Raw genomic sequence first — 25,658 nt, 5'->3', positions numbered from 1 at the left:
TACCGGGTTCACACCATTCTTCTGCCCCAGCCTCCCAAGTAGCTGGGACTACAAGGCACCTGCCACCATGCGTGGCTAATTTTTTGTATTTTTAGTGGAGACAGGTTTTCACCATGTTAGCCAGGATGGTCTCGATCTCCTGACCTCGTGATCTGCCCACCTCAGCCTCCCAAAGTGCTGGGATTACAGGCTAGACACATTGCTTTTAATGCACGGAAGTGGGGTTCTGTTAACAAGGAAGAAGAGGGGCTAGCACAATTTGTTTCAACCCAATGATGCTTGCTCTCATCTCATTTCCGCCTCCTCTTCCTCTTGCTCAGGCACCCTAAAGCCCGCCTCAGGCCTTTCATACCCCAGGGCCCTTTTCAGATCATTGTTCTGATCCTGACTCCTTGCAATCACTCTCTGAAGATGTGATCTTGCCCCTTCTATCCCAGCACCTAGAGAGGGATTAAGGGGCAGCTTTCTAGGGTACCATCCATTAGAGTTAATAAAAGTGTTACTGTAATAAATCAGAAGTCTGGTGCCAGCTGACTCAAGTTTCCATATAACTGATAAAATGGGAGTAGATCCTACCTCTTGTTGAAATAAATAGACCCCTCCAGTGGGAATCTACAAAACGTCCCTCTAAGATGTCAACTCTCCTGCCTTACATAAAGGTTGAACAGAGGTATAATAAGGACTGTTAGGTTTGAGGACTGAAAATCATTTGCCTACCTGGAGTTCTGCAGACTCTTCCAGCTTCTCTTTCCGTCCCAAGCCCCAGGGACCAGGCCAGTGACTGCTGGGCCTCAAAGAGACCAGAACCACATACAAACTTTGTAACTCTCTGGTGTTTGTTAGCTGGGCTAATCACTCACATGTTTTTACTTTTACTGATTAGCAGAGAATCCTTAAAATGAAACAAGATCTGAATGCTTCCCTGTGGGGGCAGCAAGAAAGTAGACAGGTTGTATTCCCGTCCACCAGCTTTAGGGGCGACAAATCTAAGGGGCTAGAGGAGTCCCCCTTGGCAGTTTCATGCTGGACTGAGCTCCAGAAAGGTCCAGTGAAACTTTCCAAGAAGCGCCGCTGAAAGATTTTTAAAAGGAAAGAGGCATGGTGGTGAAGAGGTGCTAAAGAGGTAGTGTGGGTAGCCCAGGCCTGGGAGGTTAGTGTGGAGGCTGTTTCTGTGACCCAGCTTAAATGGGGCCCAAATGAGGCAGCAACTAATATGACAGAGAGGAGAGGAATGGCACAGGAAGTATTTGAAATTAAAATCAACAGTTCATAACTGACTTCGTATGGAATGTCAGTTTAGGAGAAAGTGCTGAACAAAATCACATTAGAAAAGTAGACTACAGTATAATATATATTACATTGCAGAAATCAATGTGATTTCATGACTGGAAATGTTTTCAGCTCCATCACAACAGGAGGACCCAGTAATAGCAACAGAGGCAGCACTTGACCCAATACCAGCTCTTAGGCTTACTCTAGGCATCTAGATTTTAATCTCTCTCTTTTTTTTTTTAACTAAAAGGAATCAGGACTCCTTGGAGGTAGTTGTCTCCATGCTTTGAGATAGGAAAAATAAAAAAAATCAATCAATCAGTATGGGCCTTGACTGTATTGTTCCCAGAAGGAAATCTGGAGTCTGATTTCTGATGGGCACTGCTACAAAGAGAAAAGAGCCAAACACAGGAGCCGGCTCTCACTGGCCGGGTTGTACCAATTTGAGCATGAAATAAATAACAATGGTCAATTAGAAAAGTTGAGTTCATAAAAGGCCACGAGTTCCTGTCTTCATGCTTAAAATAAAACATGACATATAAAAAAGGTAATTGTAATTTAAAAATGAGTCAATATCATAGATGTGCCTAAGTGTGGCTAGGCAAAAATCCTACAAGAGTTGTTTTCTTTTTTGTGTTTCCAATGAGCTTTTTTCTCCAGAAAAATAAAGCTGTTTGCATAGTATGAAATTCATGCATGTCTCCCCCAAAAGCTGCTAACAGGTGTCCCTAGAGGATGCAAATTAGTTATTTCTCTGGGACAATAATGGCAGACTTGGAGACCTTCAGGCTTACTAAAGCAGTCTTGTACCAAAACAAATGTTACCAGATAATTTAGACAAGAGTGTGAAATGTCATGGCTTAGAACAGTTGGCTAGTTCCCCATGTTGCATGCACAAACATTTTAAAATTAATGTAATGAATTTTAGTTGAATTAGAGACAGTAGATACATTTTAACTTAGTTGAAAAGATCATAAACTTAGTGTACTGGAGTTCACATTTGAGTCATTTCACATGAGCCAAGACTTTATAGTTTTCCAAAAACTTTCTAGGTCATGGTCTTTCTGGAAATAGGACAGAGTTGGAAAATAGCCTTTTAATGAGCAAACTTTAATGAATCAAAAGTTTAGGGATTAAAATTCCCATGATGAATGTGGGTTTAAAGAAATATTACACAATAAGAGTTTTCTGAGTTTATCCAAATTCTGAACATGTGTAAGATTTAAGCAAAGCTAAATCAAATTAGTAGCAAGGCACACTCTGCCCTTTTTAAATGACTTCCAGCTAGAAAATCCTAGGACGATAAATATGCTGTCCATTAAAAATATTGTTCTGCTTAAAAAAATGCTGAGAGCAAATTAAAATACAAATTATTTTACAGGCAAATCAGATCTAGAAACTTTTGAATTTATAAAACATGTAAAAATCATTAATCCAGTTTCACACAGCATTTTTAAGAAGGGGGTTCATTTCTGGTTCTTTTAAAGAGTAAGTGTTCTAGTGCACGCAAAATATTTTCACTTACCTTTTTCTCAGGATTAGAACAATTGTATGCATAAGAAAACTTTTTGGATGTACTTCTATGGCACCCTCTCTGCCATCCAAAACCGATCCTAGTCATCGAACTGGGAAGACCATCCGCATTCTACGCGGGAAGAGCAGGAGCAGAGAGCCACAGCAATGCAGCAGGGAAAAAACTGCTCTCTTGGGCTGATGGTTTTGGAAAGGGCATTGCCATTGCAGTGGTTCTCAACCACAGTACACCAGGGTACCCTCCTTCAGCCCCATGAAGCCTCATGATGGGGTGGCTGTCTGTAGTTGGCAGAAATCTTCTAGATGCTACAGCTATGCCCCCACCCTCAACATGGCATATGTGCACACATCTTACATGGAGACACACATATGCTGCCCACATCACTGGTATCTAAATGTTGGTGGCGAAACCCCATGCAACTCCAGCTGAGTGAGTTTAATGATGGGCTATAAACGAGTGCTTTGGTGGAGAATGTCTTGGTCGCCTCCATGGATTTTACCTGTGTCAAGATTAAGATGTTGGCGGGGCATGGTGGCTCACGCCGGTAATCCCAGCACTTTGGTCAGCTGAGGTGGGCTGATCACTTGAGGTCAGGAGTTCAAGACCAGCCTGGCCAATATGGCGAAACCCCATCTCCACTAAAAACATAAAAATTAGCGGGGTATGGTGGTGGGTGCCTGTAATCCCAGTTACTCGCGAGGCTGAGGCAGGAGAATCACTTGAACCAGGAGGCAGAGGTTACATTGAGCTGAGATCGTGCCACTGTACTCCAGCCTGGGAAAGAGAGAGAGACTGTCTAAAAGAAAAAACAAAAAAAAGATTGAGATGTTTCCAGAAACTTTTTTTTTTCTGTTTTGTTTTACTGTCACTTCTACAGTAAACCATTGTTTTTCTGGCACAAACTTTAATACAAAGATCAGAACCTGACAGGCCGATGCAAATACTGCAGCTCAAAAAGCTGAATGCCTCTGCCTGACTTACTGATTGCTTGCTTTCATCTTTTCCGTATCTTCGATTATCCTTGAAACATCTTGAAATTAGAAAAAAAGAATTACTGGTGAAAAGATGTAGGCAGGGATGTATAACAAGGGACAGAGGAAATTGTACAAATTTGTTAATTTATTACAAAATTTTCACTCACAGAAAAACACAAGAAAACTTTTATACTTTTATATTTGGGAAAGGAACTGGTATCTCAGATACAAAATAATTTACACATAAGCCATACAATTTTATTTTATATAGAAATAGGTCATTATTACAACGACTGTACAATTCACTACGCTTCATCTTATAATTACATAAAATCTTTTCTTTAGAAACATCTCAACAAAACATACAAAAAAAGCAAAGTGCATTTTGAAAAGGAAAATCCAATTCTCAGTATTCTCATGAAGATATGTAGAAAGATGCAGCATTCTCACTCAAAGGGCCAGCACATGGCGGGGTCTCCTTGGGGACTGCAGTCCCCCAGGCCTGTCTGGCTTGCGAAACCTCTCCCCTCACAGGCTTGGAGTTCTCAGCAGAATTCTGGAATGTTGGCTGGCATGATTGTGCTTTGCTTTGAGTCCACCTTTGTAGTTGCAATCAATGAAGTAAACAGGAAATAGTCCAGTGTTTTATTTAGGGGCTAAAAAATCACCACCAGCATGGCATGGGGTGAAAAGCCTCATCCCATTAGGGTTTAGGCCAGAAAGTGTGACTCTGTAGCTTGGTTAATAACAACCAGCTTCTCTGATTGGTGGGCTGTTGTTGTTACTGTGGTCTCTGAATGAAGCCATGAGACCTTATTATTTTTTTAAAAAACAGAAAGTGCCTAAGTTATTTCCTCTGTGCAGCTGTGCAAATTAAAACAAAAACAACCATTTAAAAATAATGAAAAATAATCTCTTTATTCTCTCTCTCCAACAGATCTCTGACCCAGTCCTTCTCCAATACAAAGGAAAGACGATCAAGAGTGAAGGCCAGCTAGCGCAGATGGGCGGGCCGCAGGTGGCTAGAGCAACCAGTGCACTCTCGGGGGATGCAGCGAGATGCGCCATCTCTGAAGGTAAACCGACCAACGATGCCTACACGGGGCACCTGGTTCCTGTCCAGTATGGCTATAGAGTGTGCCCAAGAACCTCGGAGGCAAGAGAAACACGGTCAGTATTCCTGATCATTTCCACTGCAGCAAGCACTGCACTCCAGAGATGGTTACCATCCAGGAGTTCTGAAACGTATGCAGTGTGCACAAAAGCCAGGGGTTTAGTTCAGACTCCTCTCCCCATCTCCTGTGGCCACCCCCCCTCATCCATTGGTTAAAGCTGATTGTGTCCCGACTTCAGTGCCGGGGCACTATCGGGGCGGCTGCTGGAGGCCTGATGACTCAGACAGACTGCTGACCCTTCGGGGAGGACGTAGGGGCTGGGGCTGTGCTGGGGGTGGTTGGGGGTAGCCCAGGGTCCCTGGCTGTTGTGAGTAGGTGGAGAGAAGTAGTGAGTCCTGCTGCTCACTGTGCAAAGAGGTTGGTGCCTGTACCTAGAAAAAAAAAAGAACAAAGGGCTTCAGAGGTGGTTCTGATGTCTGCCCCTCAGCTGTCTTACAGGGCAGTGTAGGGCATACTGCAGATTGAGTTAGACTATACGGCTGTCTTTCTTGGGGGGTCATGTGGGGAGAGGTGGTTTTGGCAAGACCTGGGGGTGTGGTGGGGATGGGGACGAAAGGAACCTTAGGGTGAATTCTGAAGCTAACTTCTCCGCCAATAGCGGGGGCACCTTCTGGCCCAATCAGCCTAGGCCTGTGGCTGTGGGGAATGGTTTCATAAACACGTGCACATGATCTACATTGTAGCCAGAATGTTTTTGGATGATGGAACCTGAGGCCACATGCAGAGAGTTGACAGGGCAGAATCCAAACACACATACACAGTTTGCACACTTTTCACTGCTGGTCCCTGATACCATAGCTACCTCCAGATTCACCAGCACCTACTAGGAGCATCTTGATTGGAAGTTCAGAAGCTTCGACTGGCCAAAGCCTGACGTTGGAAACGTCAATCTTATCACCCACTATTTCCTTCCATGAAATCTCCTGCAAGTAACCCAGCACCCCCTGCTCTCAACGCTGCCCAGGCACAGCTGCCCTGAACTTTTGCTCAGGCTGTCTGGCTGGAACATGGTCCCTTTATCTTCACCCTCACCCACACGTCAGGCATTTCCTGGATGCTAGACTCGGCAGTGGATGCCTTCTGAGCCCTCCCTCTTCTCAAGTCCCTTCCTCCACGAAGGCTTCCCCACCACAGCACTCCCACTCTTCCCAAATCCGAGCCTGACTGCACTCTGTGCTAACCCACCTTCTGCACCCCACCCTGAGGCCCCTAAGGGCAGTGAGTGGGCCGAAGAGCTCTCTGTATTCATAGCCTGCATCTTGTATGCAACAGGTGCGTGCACACTTGTCTGTTGCTCATTTCCCATCCAAAATCACTTCTGGGTCTCGAGAACTGACAAGATCTGCAAAGCCAAAGTCTGAGCTGACTCCCACTCTGCGTGGGGTCAGGGAGATCTGAAAATTATAGCACAGATGGCTTAGCAGCATTGGAATTAAACTACATTCTAGAACTTCAAGGACAGCTATCTTCATCGCTATCTACAGTACTCAAGAGGTCTCAGCCTCTGCTCATTCTCCATGGCTTTGCAGGTGCAGGTGGAGCTGCAGGCCAGGGAGGAAGCCCCCCAGGACACGGAAGGGCTGGGTGAAGAGGGGCAGCCTGCATATGGGCAAGGGAAGGCCAGGTCCTTCTGGAGCTTGGCAGACGCAGACGTGTGGCTCCCACGTGAACCTCTAAACCAGTGGCTCTCACCCTCCCTGCTTTTGGCAATCTTGGCACTTGCCTGAAGTGATTTTTGCCTTTTAAGTAGTGACCACATGTAAATGAGCTCCAGATTTTCCTGGCAAGCCCAATTTCACACATCACTGTATTTACTAGGCAGGTTAATGGATCTTTAACTAAATGTGATTTAACTTTATGTTTATATAGGACTTTATAAACACACTGAAAAGTCCAACATAGTCGTCAATGTTTTTTGACTTCTGCTCTAAAAACTATGAACATGTCTAGATGCAAATCCTTGAGTAAAAACTACTTTTTTAAAAAGGAACCTTTTCAGCACATAACCACATAAGGCATAATAGCTGACTCGTAATTTCACATACTCCATAGACACAGACTTCATTACCTTTAAGCATGAAAAACAATCAAATGAGAATCTTTCTGGGGCTTACTTCTATACTAGGGATAGAACAACCTTGAAAGCAAGGGAATAAAATATCTTTGAGACTTGGGGTGCGGAGTGTGGCCCAGCTCCCAGGCCTGCACGGAGGCCCCCTGGGCCATGGCACCCACCTGCAGGTAGTGCTGTGGTGGCTGCTGCCGAGCCTGTGCGGGCTGCAGGGGTGACGGTTGGGAGGCGGGGAAGCTGGGGTGGAGCACTGCCTGCCCCATCAGCAGGACGGGCATCGGGGCGCTGCTGCTGTTGACGGGGTGTGCATCTGGATTTGGAAACACGGTCTGGCTCTGTGCGTACCTGTTTCACGTGGGAAGGAGAAAACAGGTCCTTTAAGAAAGCAGTATTGATATGACACCCAAAGCATGAGCAACAAAGAAAAAAACAAGCAAGTTGGACTTCATTAGAAACTTTTGGCCAGGCGCAGTGGCTGGCTCATGCCTGTAATCCCAGCACTTTGGGAGGCTGAGGCGGGAAGATCGCAAGGTCAGGAGATCGAGACCAGCCTGACCAATATGGTGAAACATCGTCTCTACTAAAAATAACAAAAATTAGCCAGATGTGGTGGGTGCCTGTAGTCCCAGCTACTTGGGAGGCCGAGGCAGGAGAATAGCTTGGACCTGGGAGATGGAGGTTGTGGTGAGCAGAGATCACACCACGGCACTCCAGCCTGGGCGACAGAGTGAGACTCCATCTTAAAGAAAAAAAAAAAAGAAACTTTTTTGCATCAAAAGACACTATCAACACTATCAACAGAGGGAAGAGGCAGCCCACGGGGTGGGGGAAGACATTTGCATATCACATATCTAATAAGAGACGGATACCATAATATATAAAGAATGCCTACAACTCCACAACAAGAAACCCAAACAACCCAATCAAAAAACGGGCATGGGGCTGACCATTTCTCCAAAGAGAAGCTAGAAATGACCAACACACACATGAAGACATGCTCAGCATCACTAGCCATTAGGGCAAAGCAGATCAAAACCAAAATGAGATGTCCCTTCAGACTCATTACAATGGTGATGATCAAAAAACCAGGAAGTAACAGGTGTTGCTGAGGATGCAGAGACATTGGAACTTTAGTGCTGCGTTGCTGGGAATTGTCAAATGCTGCAGCCACTGTGTTAAATGCTGGCTCTGTGTCCCCGCCCAAATCTCATGTTGAATTGTAATCCCTAGTGTTGGAGGTGTGGCCTGCTGGGAGGTGATTGGTCATGGGTGGGGACTTCCCCCTTGCTGTTCTTGTGACAGAGTTCTCCCTAGATCTGTTTGTTTAAAAGTGTGTAGCCCCTCCCCCTTTCTCTCTCTCCTCCCGGCCACGTGAAGTTGTGCTTGCTTCCTCTTCACCTTCTGCCATGATTGTAAGTTTCCTGAGGCTTCCCAGAAGCAGAAGCCTGTACAGCCTGCACAATGGTGAGCGAATTAAACTTCTTTTCTTTATACATTACTCAGGCTCATGCATGTCTTTATAGCAGTGTGAGAATGGACTAATATGAATGTATGGCAATTCTTCAAAAAATTAAACACACACAATGACCATTCTACCATATGATCCTGCAATTCCACTTCTGGGTACATACCCAAAAGAAGTAAAAGCAGGAACCTGAAAAAGATAATTGTACATCCATGGATGTGTATAATCATATTTTGGTTTATTGTGAGTAAACCATTATATAATAAACAATTATTATAAACCATTATTCACAATAACCAAAAGGTAGAAACAATCCAAGGGTCCACTGAGAGATGAATGGATTAAAAAAGTGGTTTGTCCATACAGTGGAATATTATTCAGCCTTGGAAAGGAAGGAAATTCTCACACATGCTACAATGTAAATGAACCTTGAAGACATTATGTGAAGTGAAATAAGCCAGTCACAAAATGACAAATGTTGTGTGATTCCTCTTATATGAGGGCTCTGGAGTTGTCAAATTCTTAGGGACAGAAAGTAGGATGGTGGCTGCCAGGGGCTGGGGGAAGGGGTATTGGGAGTGGGTGTCTAATGGGTACAGGATTTCAGTTTGAAAAGGTGACAAAGTTCTGGAGCTGGATAGTGGCGATGGTCACACAACTGTGTGAATGTACTTAATGCCATGGAACTACACACTTAAAAATGGTTAAAATAGTAAAATTATGTATATTTTGCCACAATAAAACATTCTTAGGCCAGGTGTGGTGGCTCATGCTTGTAGTCCCAGCACTTTGGGAGGCCAAGGCAGATGGATCACTTGACGTCAGGAGTTCAAGACCAGCTTGGGCAACAGGGTGAAACCCTGTCTCTACTAAAAATACAAAAATTAGCCAGGCATGGTGGCACATGCCTGTAATCCCAGCTTCTTGGGAGGCTGAGGCAGGAGAACTGCTTGAACCTGGGAGGCGGAGGTTGCAGTGAGCCAAGATCGCACCACTACACTCCAGCCTGGATGACAGAGCAAGACTCCATCTCAAAAAACAAAACATTTTTTAAAAAAGAAAGAGATGGTGATGATAATGGTCCACTAACAAGGAGCAGAGAAAGGCCATTTAGGAACAATCTGGGATTATGGACAGGAGCAAGTGTCTAAAGAGACTGGAGAGAAGTCTGCTTTGCATGATCTTTTGGAGGTGTGATTTCCCTGCATGGAGTCATCTGTGACAGGCATTGGGGGTTCCAGACTTCCCCTGAGGAGGCATCTGTGTGTGTGGGAGGCAGATCCTGACACGCCCTGGAGGGTGGACTGTTAGGTCATGTCTGGAAGAGACAGTCAGGGAGATGGGGAGGGTATACATTATCGATTTCACCAAAAATGGCAGTTAAGAGTTCCCAGAGGAAAAACTTTCCATACTTGCCTAGTTCATGGCGTTTTAAGCATCTCTGGAAAGTGACGTAACAAGAATTTTTGCTTCCATTTTCTTTTCTTTTGTTTTTTTGAGACAGTCTCGCTCTGTTGCCCAGGCTGGAGTGCAGTGGCACAATCTCAGCTCACTGCAACCTCTACCTCCCTGGTTCAAGTGATTCTCCTGCCTCAGCCTCCTGAGTAGCTGGGATTACAGGCACATGCCATCATGCCTGGCTAATTTTTGTATTTATAGTAGAGATGGGGTTTCACCATGTTGGCCAGACTGGTCTTGAACTTCTTACCTCAAGTGATCCGCCCACCTTGGCCTCCCAAAGTGTTGGGATTACAGGCATGAGCCACTGCGCCCAGCCTGTTTCCACTTATTTAGATCATTTAGGAAGAACAGGTAAAATCCTAAAGCAAAACCAGCCCACTTCCCCCCGCCTAATGATAGACATGAACGGAACTTTACAGACAGCTCCCCACCACCTGCAGGTCCCTCCTTACCCTCCTGTGACCAAAGGGAGGGCCAGAAAGTCTCAGGGGCAGAGGCTGCCTAGAAAGTTATCCTGAGGTGTGGGGAGACCCCAGACAGGGCCAACAAGGTGGACTTTGAAGATTCAGGGAGCCAAAGGGGCCTGTGGCCTGGAGTTAGCTGGCCTCCAGCCCCACCATCTGCACTGTGGGGCCTTCGAAAATGTAATCTAACCCCTTGAAAGCCCAGCCTCTTCGCTGGTTTAAAAAAAACAAAAACAAAAAACAAGCATGTGCCTACACCCTAGAGATTTTATCGGGATGAAATGAAATAATGAACATACAGACCTTGACCCTCAGAAAGGCAGGAACCGTCTGCCGTTACTCTCAGTGCTGGCTGAAGGAGGGCATAGAAGAAGGACTTCCAGGGAGAGGGGCCCGGGGGTGCCTGCGAGGCCCCTACATGAGGGCATCCCAGGCCTGATCGGCTAGCACTGTCCTGGTGAGCTCTGGACACGAAGTCAGCCAGCGTCAGTATGAAGGAGATGTCTGTGTGATAGCTCTATTTCGGCCTCATTTCCAAGGGCTAGAAACTGTTTTCCAGCAACTTTTAAACTATTCCCGGTGTCTCCAGTAACCGCTGTCCCTAGTAATTAAGTAGCTGAGTAAAGCTGCTCTGCTCCTGCGAGTGCTAGTGGAGAGGAGGGTGGAGAAGGGAGAGCCGGGGCTGCTCGTCTGGGAGGGAAGGGCCCAAGGACAGTGTCAGAAGCACGGAGCACCAAGTGTGCCTGTGGAATGTCGGCTGGAGCCTGGGGGAGGGTCCTTGAAAAGGGGGATGGCGCTACACCTTCCAGGGATGTCTCCAGAGGTGAGGGCTTTAGACCTGTAAAGTCGGAAGATGATGGCAAACGGCGGGGTGTGAATTGTTTCATTCAGTGCTGCTCTAAGCATGGAGCGCTGAGTTTTTTCTGCTTACATGGGACACGGTAGAAGAAAAGCTGAGGGGCAGTGTCCCCTTCACAGCTGTGGGCACACTCAGACCCTGCCTTTAGTGCAAGGCTCATGTGAGTGCTGCTGGCCCAGGTGGGTGAGGCTGGCCAGCCTGGAACCATTCCGCCAGCGCTTGCCTCCTGCCTCCCGCCAGGGTCCACGTACTTGACTTGCCGTCCCGTCCTGCTGATCTCCGAGGGCTGCCTTGCGTCACAGGACCCGGGCATCATGGGCTGGATGGGCTGGCTCAGCAACAGCCTTTAAGCAGAGGTGGGGAAATAGGAAACTGATCAGCATCTGAACCACAGACCCACTGGTCGTGGCAGCACTTGCTCAGCCCGCCTGGACCCTTTATGGTTGACCCTAATCCCGACTCCCCTGGCTTCATTCTGAGAGGATGATGGACGCAGTGGGTAACTTCCCCTGGACCTCAGGACCCCAAGCCCTGTCCTCTGCTTCCTTAGCTGAGATCAACTATGGATACTTTAGAATCTGTCTGAACTCTGCCTCCATCTAAAGCAGAAAGCTGAAATGAACGGGGTAAAATGATGCCTGGGTTATCCTTTAAACAAGGGCAGTCCCGTACCTGAGCTGCCGATCATGGCTGAAGTCTGGGCTGGGCTGGCACTGGCTGGCATCCTGGGAGGTGGAAGCAGGTGTGGTCAGATTCAGACTTGGCGGGAGCACAGCTGTGACACCGCTGAACGGGGACACTAGGCTGCTCCCAGAGCGGCCGCTGCTCTGCATTAGCTGTGAGCTTCTCATTGGCTTTGGACCCTGGAGCATCATTTCAATGAGAAAGGTAAGACTTGGACTCAACCCTGGGGCCATCTCTCCAGGAAACCTCCCAGTGTCTCCTCCTTCTACCTACCCTGGCCTTTCCTCTACATCAGAACCTCCCAGCTACTGAATTACTTTGATCTTGTGACTGTCTTCCCCGTTGGATTGTATTTGAATCCCTTGGGCCTAGGACAATGCTGGACTCCAGGCAGGCAAATAGCAAATGTGCCTTGAACTGATCTACTTTCTGCTTCAAATGCTACTGCAGACATGCGGCCCTTCTGGCTGCTTCTCCAACTCACCAGGCCTACTCCTGCCCTGGGGCCTTCGCACAAGCTTACTGCTCTGTGGAATGCTCTTCCCTGACATTGACATGGCTCATTCTTTCACCCCCTCAGGTCTTGACTCAAATATTATCTTCTTCACGAGGCCTTACCTGGCTACCTCTTTACACCTCCAGCCCATTCCCGGCCCTCACCGGCATTCCTGTACCATTGCACGTACTGTAATTTTCATACGTTTGTCTCTTTCCTCACTTGGAACAGAGATTCTTTTTTCTTTTCTTTTTTGTTCACTGCTTTCCCTCAGTGCTCAGAATTTCGTGCCTGGCACGCAGTGAGCTGAGTGAAATAATAAAGGAGTGAGGAAGTGGGCCTGCACCTGCTTTGGGTTCTCTGTCTGTTTCACTGACTGTCCATTCATCCGATAACACAGTACTCTCATTCTTAAACTTTTTACGAAATTTCCAGTATCAGACAGTATGAATCCTTCCTCAGTTTCCTGTTTTCCAAAATTAGCTCTTCTCACCTATTTTTCTGATGACCTTTCAAATCAAAAGGCTGCATTTTCAAGCAAAACCCTTACATTTGAAGAAAGGTGGCCTAAACACTTCCACACGTGTGCTCATCCGTATTGTGCTGCAGGTTATGTAAGTTCCCAGATTCTCTACTGAACTGCAAGCTCCTTGAGGCCCGGGACAGCTCTTGCTCATCCCTGTTCCCTGGGTCTTGGTGAACTCAGGAGCTCAGCTGACATTTACCAAAGCCACGAGGGCATGGGAATGTGAGGCTGGAGGAAAGGCTGCCTTCCCGTCTGTCATCCTCCAGGAGCCCTGCTCCAGACTTCTCAGTTCCATTCAGTTTGAGTGCCATTTATCTGCTGGCAATTTCGTCCAACTGCAAGGTCACTGGTGGCTTGGAATAGGTGGAAATGGCTGCAAGGGTTTGGCAAGTAGTCTGGGGGGCCTGGAGGAGCAGGGAGGCCTGGAGGGAGCAGTAGGGGCCTGGAGGAGCAGTGGGAGCCTGGAGGAGTAGGGGGCACCTGGAGGAGCAGGGAGGCCTAGAGGGAGCAGTGGGGGCCTGGAGGAGCAGGGGAGCCTGGAGGAGCAGGGGGCGCCTGGGACAAGGGACAGTGAACAGCAGTGGCTGCTCACGTGGGTAATGGTAAAAACCAGAGTAGATGGTGAGGACCGTGGACGTTGAGTATTGGGACATTCAGCTGCCAGTAGGTCTCTGGGAGGGCCATGTCTGCCTCCAACCCTAGGTCAGCATCAAAGGTGAACGTTTCTGCTGAATGATATCTTTAAGCACAAGAGCAAGGGACTGAGGTGGGCGTTTATAAAACACAGAAGGAAGCCAATACAACTTGGGGTTTCAAAGTGACTTTAACAGAAGCAGGAGAAGAAGGCTCACTTCCAAATCCACCCGCAGTCCATAGGGGAACAGGGCAGTAGGCCTCAGTCCACGCAGGCCGCAGCAACCAAGTATGTCCCCGACTGCAAGAGGGTGTCTGCTCTACAAGAGGGTGTCTGCTCTAGAGGCAACGAGTGAAGCTGGCAAGGGCACATTTACCTGGGTTGATATCACACTTGATTCTCTGAGCAGGTGCTGGCTTGTGACCTGGGCAGAGGAGATCTGCCCTGGAAGTTGGGGGCCCGTCCCGAGCTGGGGCTGAGTCCCTGCGGCTGACCTCTGCTGCAGCTGCTGCTGAGCCTCGGGTCGCTGGGCGCTGCTGAAGCTCAGGGATACAGCTGGCTGCTGCAGGAACATCTGGGAGAACAGAAATGCTGGTGAAGTAGGGGTCATGGGTACCTCACCAGTGTGCACCTTCTTTGCATTCCCTGTGCCCAGTAAGAACTTTCTTGCTCTGAGCTGCCTAGAAATAGTTCATTTACTCCACTGGTGAACGTGAAGCACCTGTGATGCCCCAAGCTCAGTGCAAGGCACTGGCCACAGAGCCAGGGGCTGGAGACACTCTCTGCCTTCATGAAGGTTATAGGCAAGTGACTGAGGCCTAACAGTGTGAAAGCTGTTTAGACCCAGATGTTCTCTAAATAATGTGATGTACTTGTTTAGAGTCTAGGTTGGCTTACCAGCTTCTTACTAGAAGGGAGAGATACCTGGTGAGTGGAATGCATGATGCAGTAATGACAATATTGCATCACGATAACAGGGGCAGAGGGATGGCTCACCTGTGGCCTGGGCCACATTGCCCCCGCAGTAGGACCAGGCTTTGTATTTGCCCTTGAATCTCTGACTAGTGACTAGTGTCTGTACCCACGCTGCTGTTGAGCATCTTCAACCCAGTGCTCTCAGCTGAGATGGCAGATCTCTCTCATTAATTAAGGGACCACATTCCCAGGCAGGCCAATAAGCATGGATATGATCGCGTAACATCAAGTCCATGCACTTTCATATTACGTTCAAGTTTTATAATCATCATGATCATCTCTGTGTTTTGTTACCTAAGATGTCTCAGAGACATTTAAAAGTCCACGGTATATTAGCTTGGTGGTTTTAATTTGAAAGATTTAAGAGAATTTGGGGTGTTATTGAGAATCCTGATTTAGTTCAAATAAGTTTGGTGTATTTGATTTAAAACAGTTGTTTACGCCAGGCGCTGTGGCTCACGCCTGTATTACAGCACTTTTGGAGGCCAAGGCGGGCAGATCACTTGAGGCCAGGAGCTTGAGACCAGCCTGGCCAATATGGTGAAACCCCATCTCTACTAAAAATACAAACATTAGCCAGGCGTGGTGGTGCATGCCTGTAATCCCAGTTATTCAGGAGGCTGAGGCAGGAGAATCGCTTGAACCTGGCAGGCGGAGGTTGCAGTGAGCCAAGATTGCGCCTCCAGCCTGGGTGACAGAGACAGACTCTGTCTCAAAAAATGAATAAATAAATAAAAGTAAAACAGTTGTTTAGGTGCTTAGAAAGATTTTACTTCTTAGGTTTATAAGTCTGCCTTATTAGCTACATAAAATGTTTGAAAGATTCAAATAAACTAAATGTGTAAATGAATAGCTTTGGTAGATAATGTTGATTATTCACAATCAACTTATCAACTAATTGAACATAAATAAAAATCTAGTTAAAGCATTGCTCTTTTTAGACCAAATTAGTACATTCATGAATAAAACAGACTCTCTCAGTTGACTCCAAAGTTTTAAGAAAGACAGCTTTTGTAATTTTAATAATAATTTAATGAAAGACCTGAAACTGGCTTTTTAAACAAAAATACCTCTTGGGTATTAAAAACATCAGATGGCATTGTGTCTGTCATGATTCTCAACATGCGCTGTTGCAGTCCATCAGGCCCTTAGCTTGGAGTTTTAGGGGGAAGGCTCTCTGGCTCCCAGCCTCTGATGTTTTTCACCCCATTCCTGTACTCAGTGCAGTCCCACCTCATATGCAGTACAGGACCGACAGGCTGACATCTGCTGAGTGTCAGCGCAGGTTTGGAGAGGCAGGCGAGGATCCCACCCTGCAGACGTGCTGGGGAGACTTATGGATCAGTTCGCTCACGCGTCTGCTTCATGGGTGGGGTCGAGCCACTTACCAGAGGCCCGAGATGGGCAGATGGCTGAGCTGGGGCTGGGTTCTAATCTTTCTCCATCCCACGGGACCTCCCCAAACTCCTCTCATGCCCCACCCACCACAGAGAAGCCTGCAGTTTTGAAATGAGGACTCCTTGTCACTTTAGAAATTAAGAAGAATTTTCTGGGTATCCATCATTTTACACATTTTGAGGATTCATGTTTCATGCAGTCCCAGCTCCCTATTAAGATATGACTTGTTTATAGCACATAGGGGAATATATACTTCATCACTTCAGCAAAAACCTAGTAGTCAAACCCAATTACCATGCATTTTTCTGGTAGGATACAATTTACCTTTTGATTAGAGTTTGAATAAATTCAACCTTTACTGATGACAGGCAGTATAATTTACCTTAAAGCAGACCTACCTTAGCTCAAATTCCCACCCTACCATTTACTAGCAGTATGGCCTTGGGCAATTTTAATAACTTTTCAAAGCCTTAGTTTCCTCATTAGTAAAATAGTGACATTAAGAGCACATACCTTATTAAGGACTAAATGAAGTTAATGCATATAAATGACCTGAGACATAGTAAGTACTGAATGAATGTCAGATAATAACATTCAAAATGAAAAAAGGAACTTTTTCTTCCTTTGCCTCTTTGGGCATATAAAAACTGTTTGATAAATGAATGAATGGAATAAATGCATGTATGAGTGAATAAACATATGAATAGCAATTTCACTCAGAGAAGGGCAAACTATGTCTGCTAGTGTTATTTATGTAACTGACTGTAACAGACAGGTGTGCTACTCTGTCCCATCAATGCATATCCTCTGACAGTAGAAACGCTGTCCTGTTTATCTTTCTGTATCCTCACAGTGCTTAACCACATGCCTGGTAAATAAAGGGTGTCAGATGGATGGATAGATTCAAGGATGGATTGAAGGAAGAAAGGGTGGGCAGAAGGACGGATAGAAGGGAGCGTGGCTGAAAGAAAGGATGGACAGATGGTGGCTGGATGGAAGGAAGGATGGATGAATGGAAGGATGGACAGATGGTGGCTGGAAGGAAGGATGGATAGATGATGGCTGGATGGAAGGAAGGATAGATGGGAGGATGGATAGATGATGGCTGGATGGAAGGATGGATAGATGATGGCTGGATGGAAGGAAGGATGGATAGATGGATGGATGAACCAGTTGGGGAACACATCATTTGCCATTGCTACAGGTGTCCTTCTAGGTATTCCTTTGAGCAGCCAGCAGAGGGCGCGCATGCTCTCAAAAAGAGCAAGAGGCAGCCTTGGAGGGGGCGATGGGCCTTTCAGCACAACAGCTCCTCCATGTAGCCCCCTATTCATGACCCCATCCAGGTGCAAACACCAACAGCCCTACAGGACTTCTTCCTCATAACCCAACGTTTTTATGAAAAAAAAAAAAACAGTAAGCATCACAGGCACATATAGCCTCGAAAGTTTTGAAGCAATGAAGTAAAAGCATCACAAGTCCACTGAGGTTGGGATAAAGGCCACTGGGTGGGGGGACTGGTTCCTGGTTTGCTACTGGGCACCATACTTCTGTAAGGCCAGCCTCCTTCCCCAGAAAGGATTATCAACAATAAAGTTGATAAAATATCTGTTTATCAACAATAAAGTAGAATTTTAGGGCTTAAGGGGATGGCGTCTTAAAAGGGCTCTGAGGTCAACTTTATGGAAAACGTGAAAAAAAAAAAAAAAAGTTCTCCAAGTGAGAAAAGTTGTCGGAGAAAACAAACCAACAACTTCTAGTTTTCAAGAACAAACCGATCCTACACTCACAGATGATTTCTCATTAGTGTTATCTGCTTATTTCTACAAATACTTGTCATTACAGTACATTTTAGAAGTATACAAAACAGACAAGTGATATAATGAAACCTTGGCATCATCATTAGGTTTCAAAAATCATCAACGTTTTGTCATTCTTATTTTATCTATCCTTCTACTTTTGGGGGTGGGCCGGAGTCATTTGTAGTTGCTTATTCTTCACACTTGAATTGCACAGTTTAGTTTAAAAAAAAAAAAAACAAATATCACATTTTGGAACATATTTCTTTAAGTCTTACAAAAAAACAAGGCAGACTCCTTGAGGAAATGTCCTCTGGACTATCTGTGTGGATTTCCATGATCTCTGGAAAATTCCACTGCAAAGATAAGGCCTCAGGAATGAACACAGGGCAGGAAGGCACCGGAGGGCGCGATTCCCACGCCGGCTGGCTCAGAACATCCCTCGGTGCACTCTGGCATAGGTACTCTGGGGTTAACCAAAGGCATGGGTCACAAGGAGGAAAAATACTTTGTTATAACAGGAGTGAAAGCAATAACTTTGCTGCCTGTTATTTTAAAATTCAGCCTTAATGTTGAAAAGGCAGGAAGTAGAAAAACTCCAGGCACTGAGGGGGATGTTCATACGCCTACCTCAATTTTAGCAGTTTCTGGCTCGATTTCCCCCTTCCTGTTAGTGTAAAAATTCCATTAAAGTAATTGGAGTCAGGCAAGCGTTGGGCTCCCAGTCAGGCCCTGGATCAGTGAGAAGAATATTCCAGCTGGGAAGGCGTAAGTAAAAAGCCACTTTTTACCTATTCTGGTAAAAGGTGGAATGGTAGCTTGGTGACTCCATTTTTTTTAAGAGAAAGCTGAGCCTTTTCCTGGTCAATGTAAAGGTACACCTAGGAGGTGGGAGAGCAGCAGGGCTCTGGCATGGCCCAGGCTGTCTGAGTGAAGCCTGCTCAAGGCGCACACACAGCGTCTTGAGGGGAGTGGGTGGGGAGGTGGCCTGTCCAGGGCGGGGCTCTTCTCACCTCTGAGAGGCCTGTGCAGGGGCAGGAAGGGGAGGGACAGTGAACCTCTAGAAAGCCACCAGGAGTGCCCCTAAGGGCCAGGCGGAGCTGCTGGGACCTCAGTGAGGCAGGATGGCCAAATGAGCAACTCCCTAAGCCCCCAGACACTTGGACCGCTGCGTGTTCATCTCAGCGTGCCCTGGCTCACCCCGCGCTGGGCCCCGACAGAACCCGCCTGTCTCCTGTGGTAGGTGTGGCTGCACTTCAAGAGCTGTGTGGCCAGGGGAGGGTCTGCGTAGATGGGTGATGGGGGAAGCAACAGGGACAGTGCTCCGGCAGAGATATTTCTGCTTCTTTCTGTCCCTTCTAAGTGCCTCCAAATGCTTAGTGCTCTCAGGGCAGATGCCAAGGTTAGCTAGAGTTACATTTACAATCAAAGGCTGGGTCAGAATCAGGCACTTCTGAAGATACACAGTCCTGGACTAATGTAAGTAAAACATTATATATTATTAAAAGAGATCCAATATAAAAAGGTGTTCCTCCAAAACAAAACAAAAACCAAAACAAGACCTCTCCAAACAATTCTAGTATCTGGGGGTCACAGTGAGAGCTGCCGCTGCTGGGGCTTGCAGAGCCTCCCTGCTGGCACACCACAAATGGGGTGCCACCCAGCTCCCTCTGCAGTCTCCAGTAGGCTGTGATATGGATATCATCGTCTCTCATATCTCCCTGGATGCCTGCGTTGGATGAGAAACAGCAGAGCTGCTTCCCTCTCCTCCTGATGGCAGCCTGGGCTGGGAGCTAGGAAAGCAAAGTTACAGAGGTGCAGGGAGGTGCTACCCAGGACCGAGGCAGGCATCCATGCAGGGCAATCCAACGCCAAGTGCACAAGTGCAAATGCAGGTGGAGGCAGCGAGTAGATGTGCCTGCCAGAGTGAGGGGCGACGGAAGAGGACACCGGGGTGTGGGCTGGAGGCAGGGATGAGGACCGGGGTTTGCTCCTTGTTCTTTGCGGAGACTGCAGTATGCTTTCATAAGCAAATGGGGGCTTGGCAGGGCAGTGCACAGGGCTTGGGAGGAAGTCCTGGCTGCCTGGAAATGGTGGCAGGACCCCTCCCCATGCGGCAGCAGGGACAGAGGCCAGTCCGGGAAGGGGATCACCTGGACGTTGGAGTCCTGGACCAGGCAGAGCTGCTCCTGGATCTTGTGGAGCTCCTCCTGTTGCCACCGGATATTGGCCTGCAGGATCCGCGTCCGCTGCTCTAGTTGGTCTTTGATGGTCTGGAACATGCTGAACTGTGCCGAAAACTTCAAGGTGGAGCCGAAAAACATAACCAGATGAAAGAGTTACTTCAGCCTTGCAGGCAGATCTTGCTGCTGCTCAGTCTGTACACTTCATTTCCGTCCCTTAGCCATCTTTCCCAGGGTCCCTAAGGAGCCCGTGGCTGGGTCCTGGGCAGTGAACGGGGGCTGCAGATGAGGTCTGGGCATCCCTGGGGCCCCTGTGCCAGTCTTCCTCAGGCTGGCTATGACAGCAGGCCCGCCTGAATCTGCAGACCTGACTTACTGCCCTGCAGTCTGGGAGGGCCATAGAATCGGGACAGGATTTTGTAAGCAATGTTCACAAACTGATATTCCAAATTTGGAGAGATGAACAAATGGTTTTGGAGATGAATGTCAAAAGCAGGGCATCAGAGAGTCCCTTTTCCCCCTCATTTAGGACACAGCAGTTTGTATGTGACAGCTTCACGGGCATTTTTGGGTCTGGTCATTATCCTAAATCTGATCCTGGCTCTCTCCAAACCAGCCTGGGATCATAAATGACTTATTCTCCTCACCCTCCCCACTCCAGACTTACTTGCTACTATGCACGTCTCCGAAATCTGTGCAAAACAAGAACAAAACAATCACCCGGTCTTTACCCCGAGGGTCCCCCTCTCCAGTGTGACCTTGAGGTAAAGACAGGGTGATTGTTTTGGGCCCCCCCTTCCTTTGCACCCTTAATCCTTTCTGGGAAAGGAGGCTGGCCTTACGAAACCTGCAGGTGGTCTCTGCCTCCTGTCCCGTCGCCCTCAACACAGGCTCCTCTGCTTGCAGGAAACACTGGGAGGGATGGCAGGAGGGGCCTGTAGCCCCTGCTCTGGGCTCTCTGGGGCTGTGACTCCCGTATCTTGAGGCGAATGAGTTTGCTAGATTCATTTTGTTTTTCTCTCTCTCTCCCTTATTCACCATGACTTAGCCTCCACTCCCTCAATCTCCAGCCCAACAATCTCCCTAGTCTGTTTCCTGCCCATTGTCTTTTGCAAATGCCCCCAGGGCCTCTCTCTTTTGCTCTGCCCTTTGACCTCCCAGACACAGAGAAGCAAGGAGACCAGGAGAGTTGAGAAACAGATAGGATGAAATAACTGAAAGCATAGCTTCTGAGGCAGCGAAATAATAATAAAAAGAACTAGCAAGAATAAGAATAGCAGGTGCTGACATTTGCAGAGACCCTCAGGTGCCAGCTGCTGCCCCAGGCGAGGAGAGGTATGTGTGTTACACTTCTTCACAATGAGCTCATGCCACCGCAGGAGGCTGCACCCTGCTGGAAGTCACACAGCGAGATGGTGGCAGCACCAACATGCAAATCCCAAGTCTTAGGAGCTAAGCGTGGCCAACGAGTTTTGCCCACAAGACACTCCCACCTTGACCAGAGCAGCTTTGACCTCAGACTTCCTTTAAAAGGAAGGTTCTGTTGCTACCCATGCATTTAAAAATACCTGCGCTGGGCCGGGGGTGGTGACTCACGCCAGTAATCCCAGCATTTTGAGAGTCTGAGGTGGGCGGATCACCTGAGGTCAGGAGTTTGAGACCAGCCTGGCCAACATGGCGAAACCCCATCTCTACTAAAAAATACACAAATTAGCCAGGCGTGGTAGCAGGAACCTGTAATCCCAGCTACTCAGGAGGCTGAGGTAGGAGAATCACTTGAACCCGGGAGGCGGAGGTTGCAGTGAGCCAAGATTGCACCACTGCACTCCAGCCTGGGCAATAGAATGAGACTCTGTCTGAAAAAAAAAAAAAAAAAAAAAAAAAAAAAAAAAAAAAAAAAAAAATATATATATATATATATATATATAAATAAAAATTAAAAAAAATACCTGCGCTATCCCAGACTCACAAAAATCCCAGTCAGATTGTGACTCATTAGACCACTCTGCGAGGATTTTGAAAGAGAATTCGATGGAGAAAGCAAACGAGCGATCGCAGGTATTTAACGAAACACAAAAGCTTCTATGGCAGGTTCTACAAAGTTGGGAAACTCAGGGTTGCCCCTTCCACCTGCAGTGGAGGCGGCTCATGGGGGCCGAGCTGGCTTGGAAAGGGAGCGGCGACCGGCTGGGTTAGGAGGTGGTAGCTGCCTCTCACGTTATTCTAATTTTTTCAAGGCCTGCCAGACACCCCATCACAGGGCCCTCCTTACCTTCTTGATGGTGATGTTTTTGATAAAGAGATCTACTCTAATTTAAAGACATTTTAGAACGACAGTATGAAGAAAGAGGCTTTTTGGAAAACCAACAGTGACCTAGATAACCACTCCTCAGATTTTGCATTTTATTTTTTCCTTCCTTTCCCTGAAGGGTGAGGGGAGTGAGAGGAAAAACCCCAGAATCTCATTGTTTCACACGCAGTGGGTATGGGAAGAACTGTATGGTTTGGAAAGTCAGTATTATGCAGGGATGTCTTAGAGAATATAGTTACTGGCTGGGTGCCATGGTGCATGCCTGTCATCCCAGCACTTTGGGAGGCCGAGGTGGGCGGATCACCTGAGGTCAGGAATTCAAGACTAGCCTGGCCAACCTGGTGAAACCCCGTCTCTACAAAAAATACAAAATTAGCCAGGCGTGGTGGCGCATTCCTGTAATTCGCAGCTACTTGGGAGGCTGAGGCAGGAGAATCGCTGGAACCCAGGAGGCGGAGGTTGCAGTGAGCCAAGATGCTGCCATTGCACTCCAGCTTGGGTGACAAGAGCGAAACTCCGTCTCAAAAACAAATAAATAAATACATAAATAAAAAGAATATAGTTATGATTAAATATAGTACATATGACAGACTAAGAAGTTCAACAGATGAAATATCAGAATTCCAAAAGGGACTGCACCGCGCCCTTGTGTCTTATAAATACAGACATTCTTTATAATGCAAGACCCAGAAGTAAAGACATCTTCCTTTTATGCCCCCTTTGGATTAAAAAGTTACTCATTTCATACCAAATATGCCTTGGAAATGTAAAGAGAAAAACATTATTCAGGGCTTTTTTTTTTAATTTTTATTTTTGGCCTGATGAGGGTGAATATCGGCAGTTTTAATGAGTAGATCCCAGAAAGACAGCGTTTATACCACTCCTCAAGCCTCACTCTAGCAGGCAGCACGCCTTAGCATGTGTCTTACTCCAGGAATGCATGAGAGCGCCCCACTAAGAGGGCATATGTTCCAAAATAGTTTTCATCAGTGGTGACAGATGTGTGCCAAGACAGAGAGGGGCACCTGCTGCTGAACCACCACCTGGGACGCAGCTCGAGCTTGTGGCCGTGGTCTGGGCAGAGCTAAGTCTCCTGTGAGGGACCTGAAGTCAGAACTCAGGCCTGGGCAGGGTTTGTCACTCCCCGTGTTCATTACTCCCTGCTGAAGTACATCCCTGCTGTCCCCCGGCCGCACCATCTGGCAACCTCCTACCCACCTTTCAAGGCCAAGTCAAGCGTCACCTCCTCCAGGAAGCCACGTCAGACTTCCCTGGGCAGAATATTTCCTTCATGGTTCTATAAAAACGCATGCCCTGCCACGGCGGCGTCTCTGTTTACATGCCTGTCTCTCCCTTTAGTTCTGAGTACTAAAAGCAAGGGCTGACTTACATCCTTACATCCCTAACACCTCGCTCACTGACCCAAATAGTAACTCACCGAATGTTGTTGAAACAAGGATGGAATTACTCAGCAAAGCCGTAATCCCTCTCTTTTCTTTCTTTCTTTAAACAAATGTGCTATTTATAGTGCTGGACTCACGGGTTTTAGATCCTTTCAGTCTTTCTATGACATGCAGCCCAATTCACACCTTTTCTAAAATACCACGGCCAATTGGGAGTCGTAAAGAACAAGAGGAATGTGGAAAAGTGGCAAAGAGGTGAACAGAGACTGTTAAAAGAATTAAAAAAAACACACCCTGGACTTTTGCAGCAACTTGGATGGAGCTGGAGGTCATGATTCTAAGTGAAGCAACTCAGGAATGGAAAACCAAATATCATATGTTTTCACTTCTAAGTGGGAGCTAAACTACGAGGCCACAAAGGCATAAGAATGAAATACTGGACTTGGGGGCTGGTGGGAGGAAGGGTGAGAGGCATGAGGCATAAAGGACTACATATTGGGTGTAGTGCACACTACTCGGGTGACAGGTACACAAAATCTCAGAAATCACCCCTAAGGAACTTATCCATATAACCAAACACCACCTGTTCCCCCAAAACTACTGAAATGTAAAAAAAGAAAAACCCAGACACCGGAAAAAAGAACTTGGAGACGAGAGGGTGGGTGTGGGGGGAACCTCAGGGCTGGACACAGGCCACATGCACATCAGGAGGGACATTCCCCCACATCAGGGCCTTGGTTGGTACCCAAGTACACAAGACCGTCAGCGCAGCACACTGCGGGCTGCTGGCTTGAGCGCGGCTGCCCTTCGCTGGGTCCCAGACTCACCTGCGCCATCGGAGCGGCTGTGCTCTGGAGAATGGTCTGAGGCAGGAGCTGCTGTGTGAGGTCGCAGGACGATGGGGAAGGCAGAGGGGCCTGTGGGAGAGAAAGGGACTTTGTTGCCACTGCTTCTGCCGTTCCAGGAGACAGGGATGTGGTCTCTTGGTCCAGTGGGTTCTCTGCGTTCCACACTGGGGTGAACAGCTGAAAGTCAAGACTTCTACAAAGTATAGGTGTCTGTTCCCTGGCTGCACTGCTTCCCATGTAGGGCACACAGGCAGAGCTCCCGCACAACCGGTGCAGGCTCCCGCCCCACCACAGTGTGCTCTGCCAGGCTGCTGCTACCCGCCCAAGCCTGGTAGCTCAGCTCCATTTCCCTTCCCTTGCCTGCTGTCCTGGACTCCGCCCTGGGTGGATTTGGTTGCCCTCCTCCCAAATGGATTAATTCTTAGCGGTGTCATCAAGCAGGATGATGTGCGTGAACCGCTACCATGAGCTGGCCTGTGCATCCGTATCTTTTCTGCTCAGTGCTGATACAGAAGGACAGACCATGCATGTTTGTCTAAGAACTCATCCAGGCGGTGAGGACTGGGGCAATTTCACCAGCCTCTGTCCAGAACCTTTTGAGAGACTCCAGGGAAGTGAGCTGAGTCACATCTGTGTTCCCTGATCACTCGGGTGGGTGGGGGAGACGATGTATAGGAACAAGAAATGAAACACTCTGCTTCACGGGCTAGTGGTTTTTTTAAAAAGAACAGTGAAAGGACTCGTCTCAAGTTATTCCGACACGGCCCCTAGTTGCTAGGGCCTATATAAAAAAGCAGCTCAAATGGGAAGTGTCACCCAGGACAGCACTGGGACGGAATGACACCAGGAGACCTTGTTCAGTGAGAAGTCCCAGGCACAGGGCTGAACCAGAAGCTGGTCTGGGCTCGGTTTCCCTGCACAGCTGGGAGGAGACGGAAGCACTCTGGGCCTCCATTGTTGGCAGAGTGAGTCACACTGGACAGGAGAGTCTGGAAGAATGGCAGGCACAGCTTGCAAGCGCATCTGGAGGTGGCTGGAGAGAAAATAAGTGGTCTTTGCCATGTTCTACTTGAAAATGAAACGCATCGCCCAAGCTTCTCAAGCAGGGTGCACAAAGCCTTTATGG

The 25,658-nt window shown here is 47.5% G+C and overlaps 1 protein-coding gene across 1 annotated transcript in view; it reads right to left on the bottom strand.

Annotated features, from left to right (window-relative positions):
• Positions 1-3,905: 3,905 nt before the first annotated feature.
• The window catches only part of NPAS2 (neuronal PAS domain protein 2), a 178,845-nt gene continuing 157,092 nt past the window's right edge, over positions 3,906-25,658 (bottom strand). Inside the window, exons 15-21 of the mRNA XM_011956581.1 lie at positions 24,512-24,601; positions 19,941-20,087; positions 13,992-14,189; positions 11,948-12,138; positions 11,527-11,619; positions 7,191-7,371; positions 3,906-5,326 (exon numbers count right to left, since the gene is read on the bottom strand). Of these exons, the coding sequence (XP_011811971.1) occupies positions 5,144-5,326; positions 7,191-7,371; positions 11,527-11,619; positions 11,948-12,138; positions 13,992-14,189; positions 19,941-20,087; positions 24,512-24,601 (1,083 nt within the window). The 3' untranslated portion in view covers positions 3,906-5,143. The remainder of the gene's footprint in view (positions 5,327-7,190; positions 7,372-11,526; positions 11,620-11,947; positions 12,139-13,991; positions 14,190-19,940; positions 20,088-24,511; positions 24,602-25,658) is intronic.

Source organism: Colobus angolensis, unplaced genomic scaffold (genome assembly GCF_000951035.1).
Source record: "Colobus angolensis palliatus isolate OR3802 unplaced genomic scaffold, Cang.pa_1.0 Scaffold42, whole genome shotgun sequence".
NCBI lineage: Eukaryota > Metazoa > Chordata > Mammalia > Primates > Cercopithecidae > Colobus > Colobus angolensis.
Note: the sequence above shows the minus strand (reverse complement) of the source record. Positions and strands in the feature narration are given on the sequence as shown.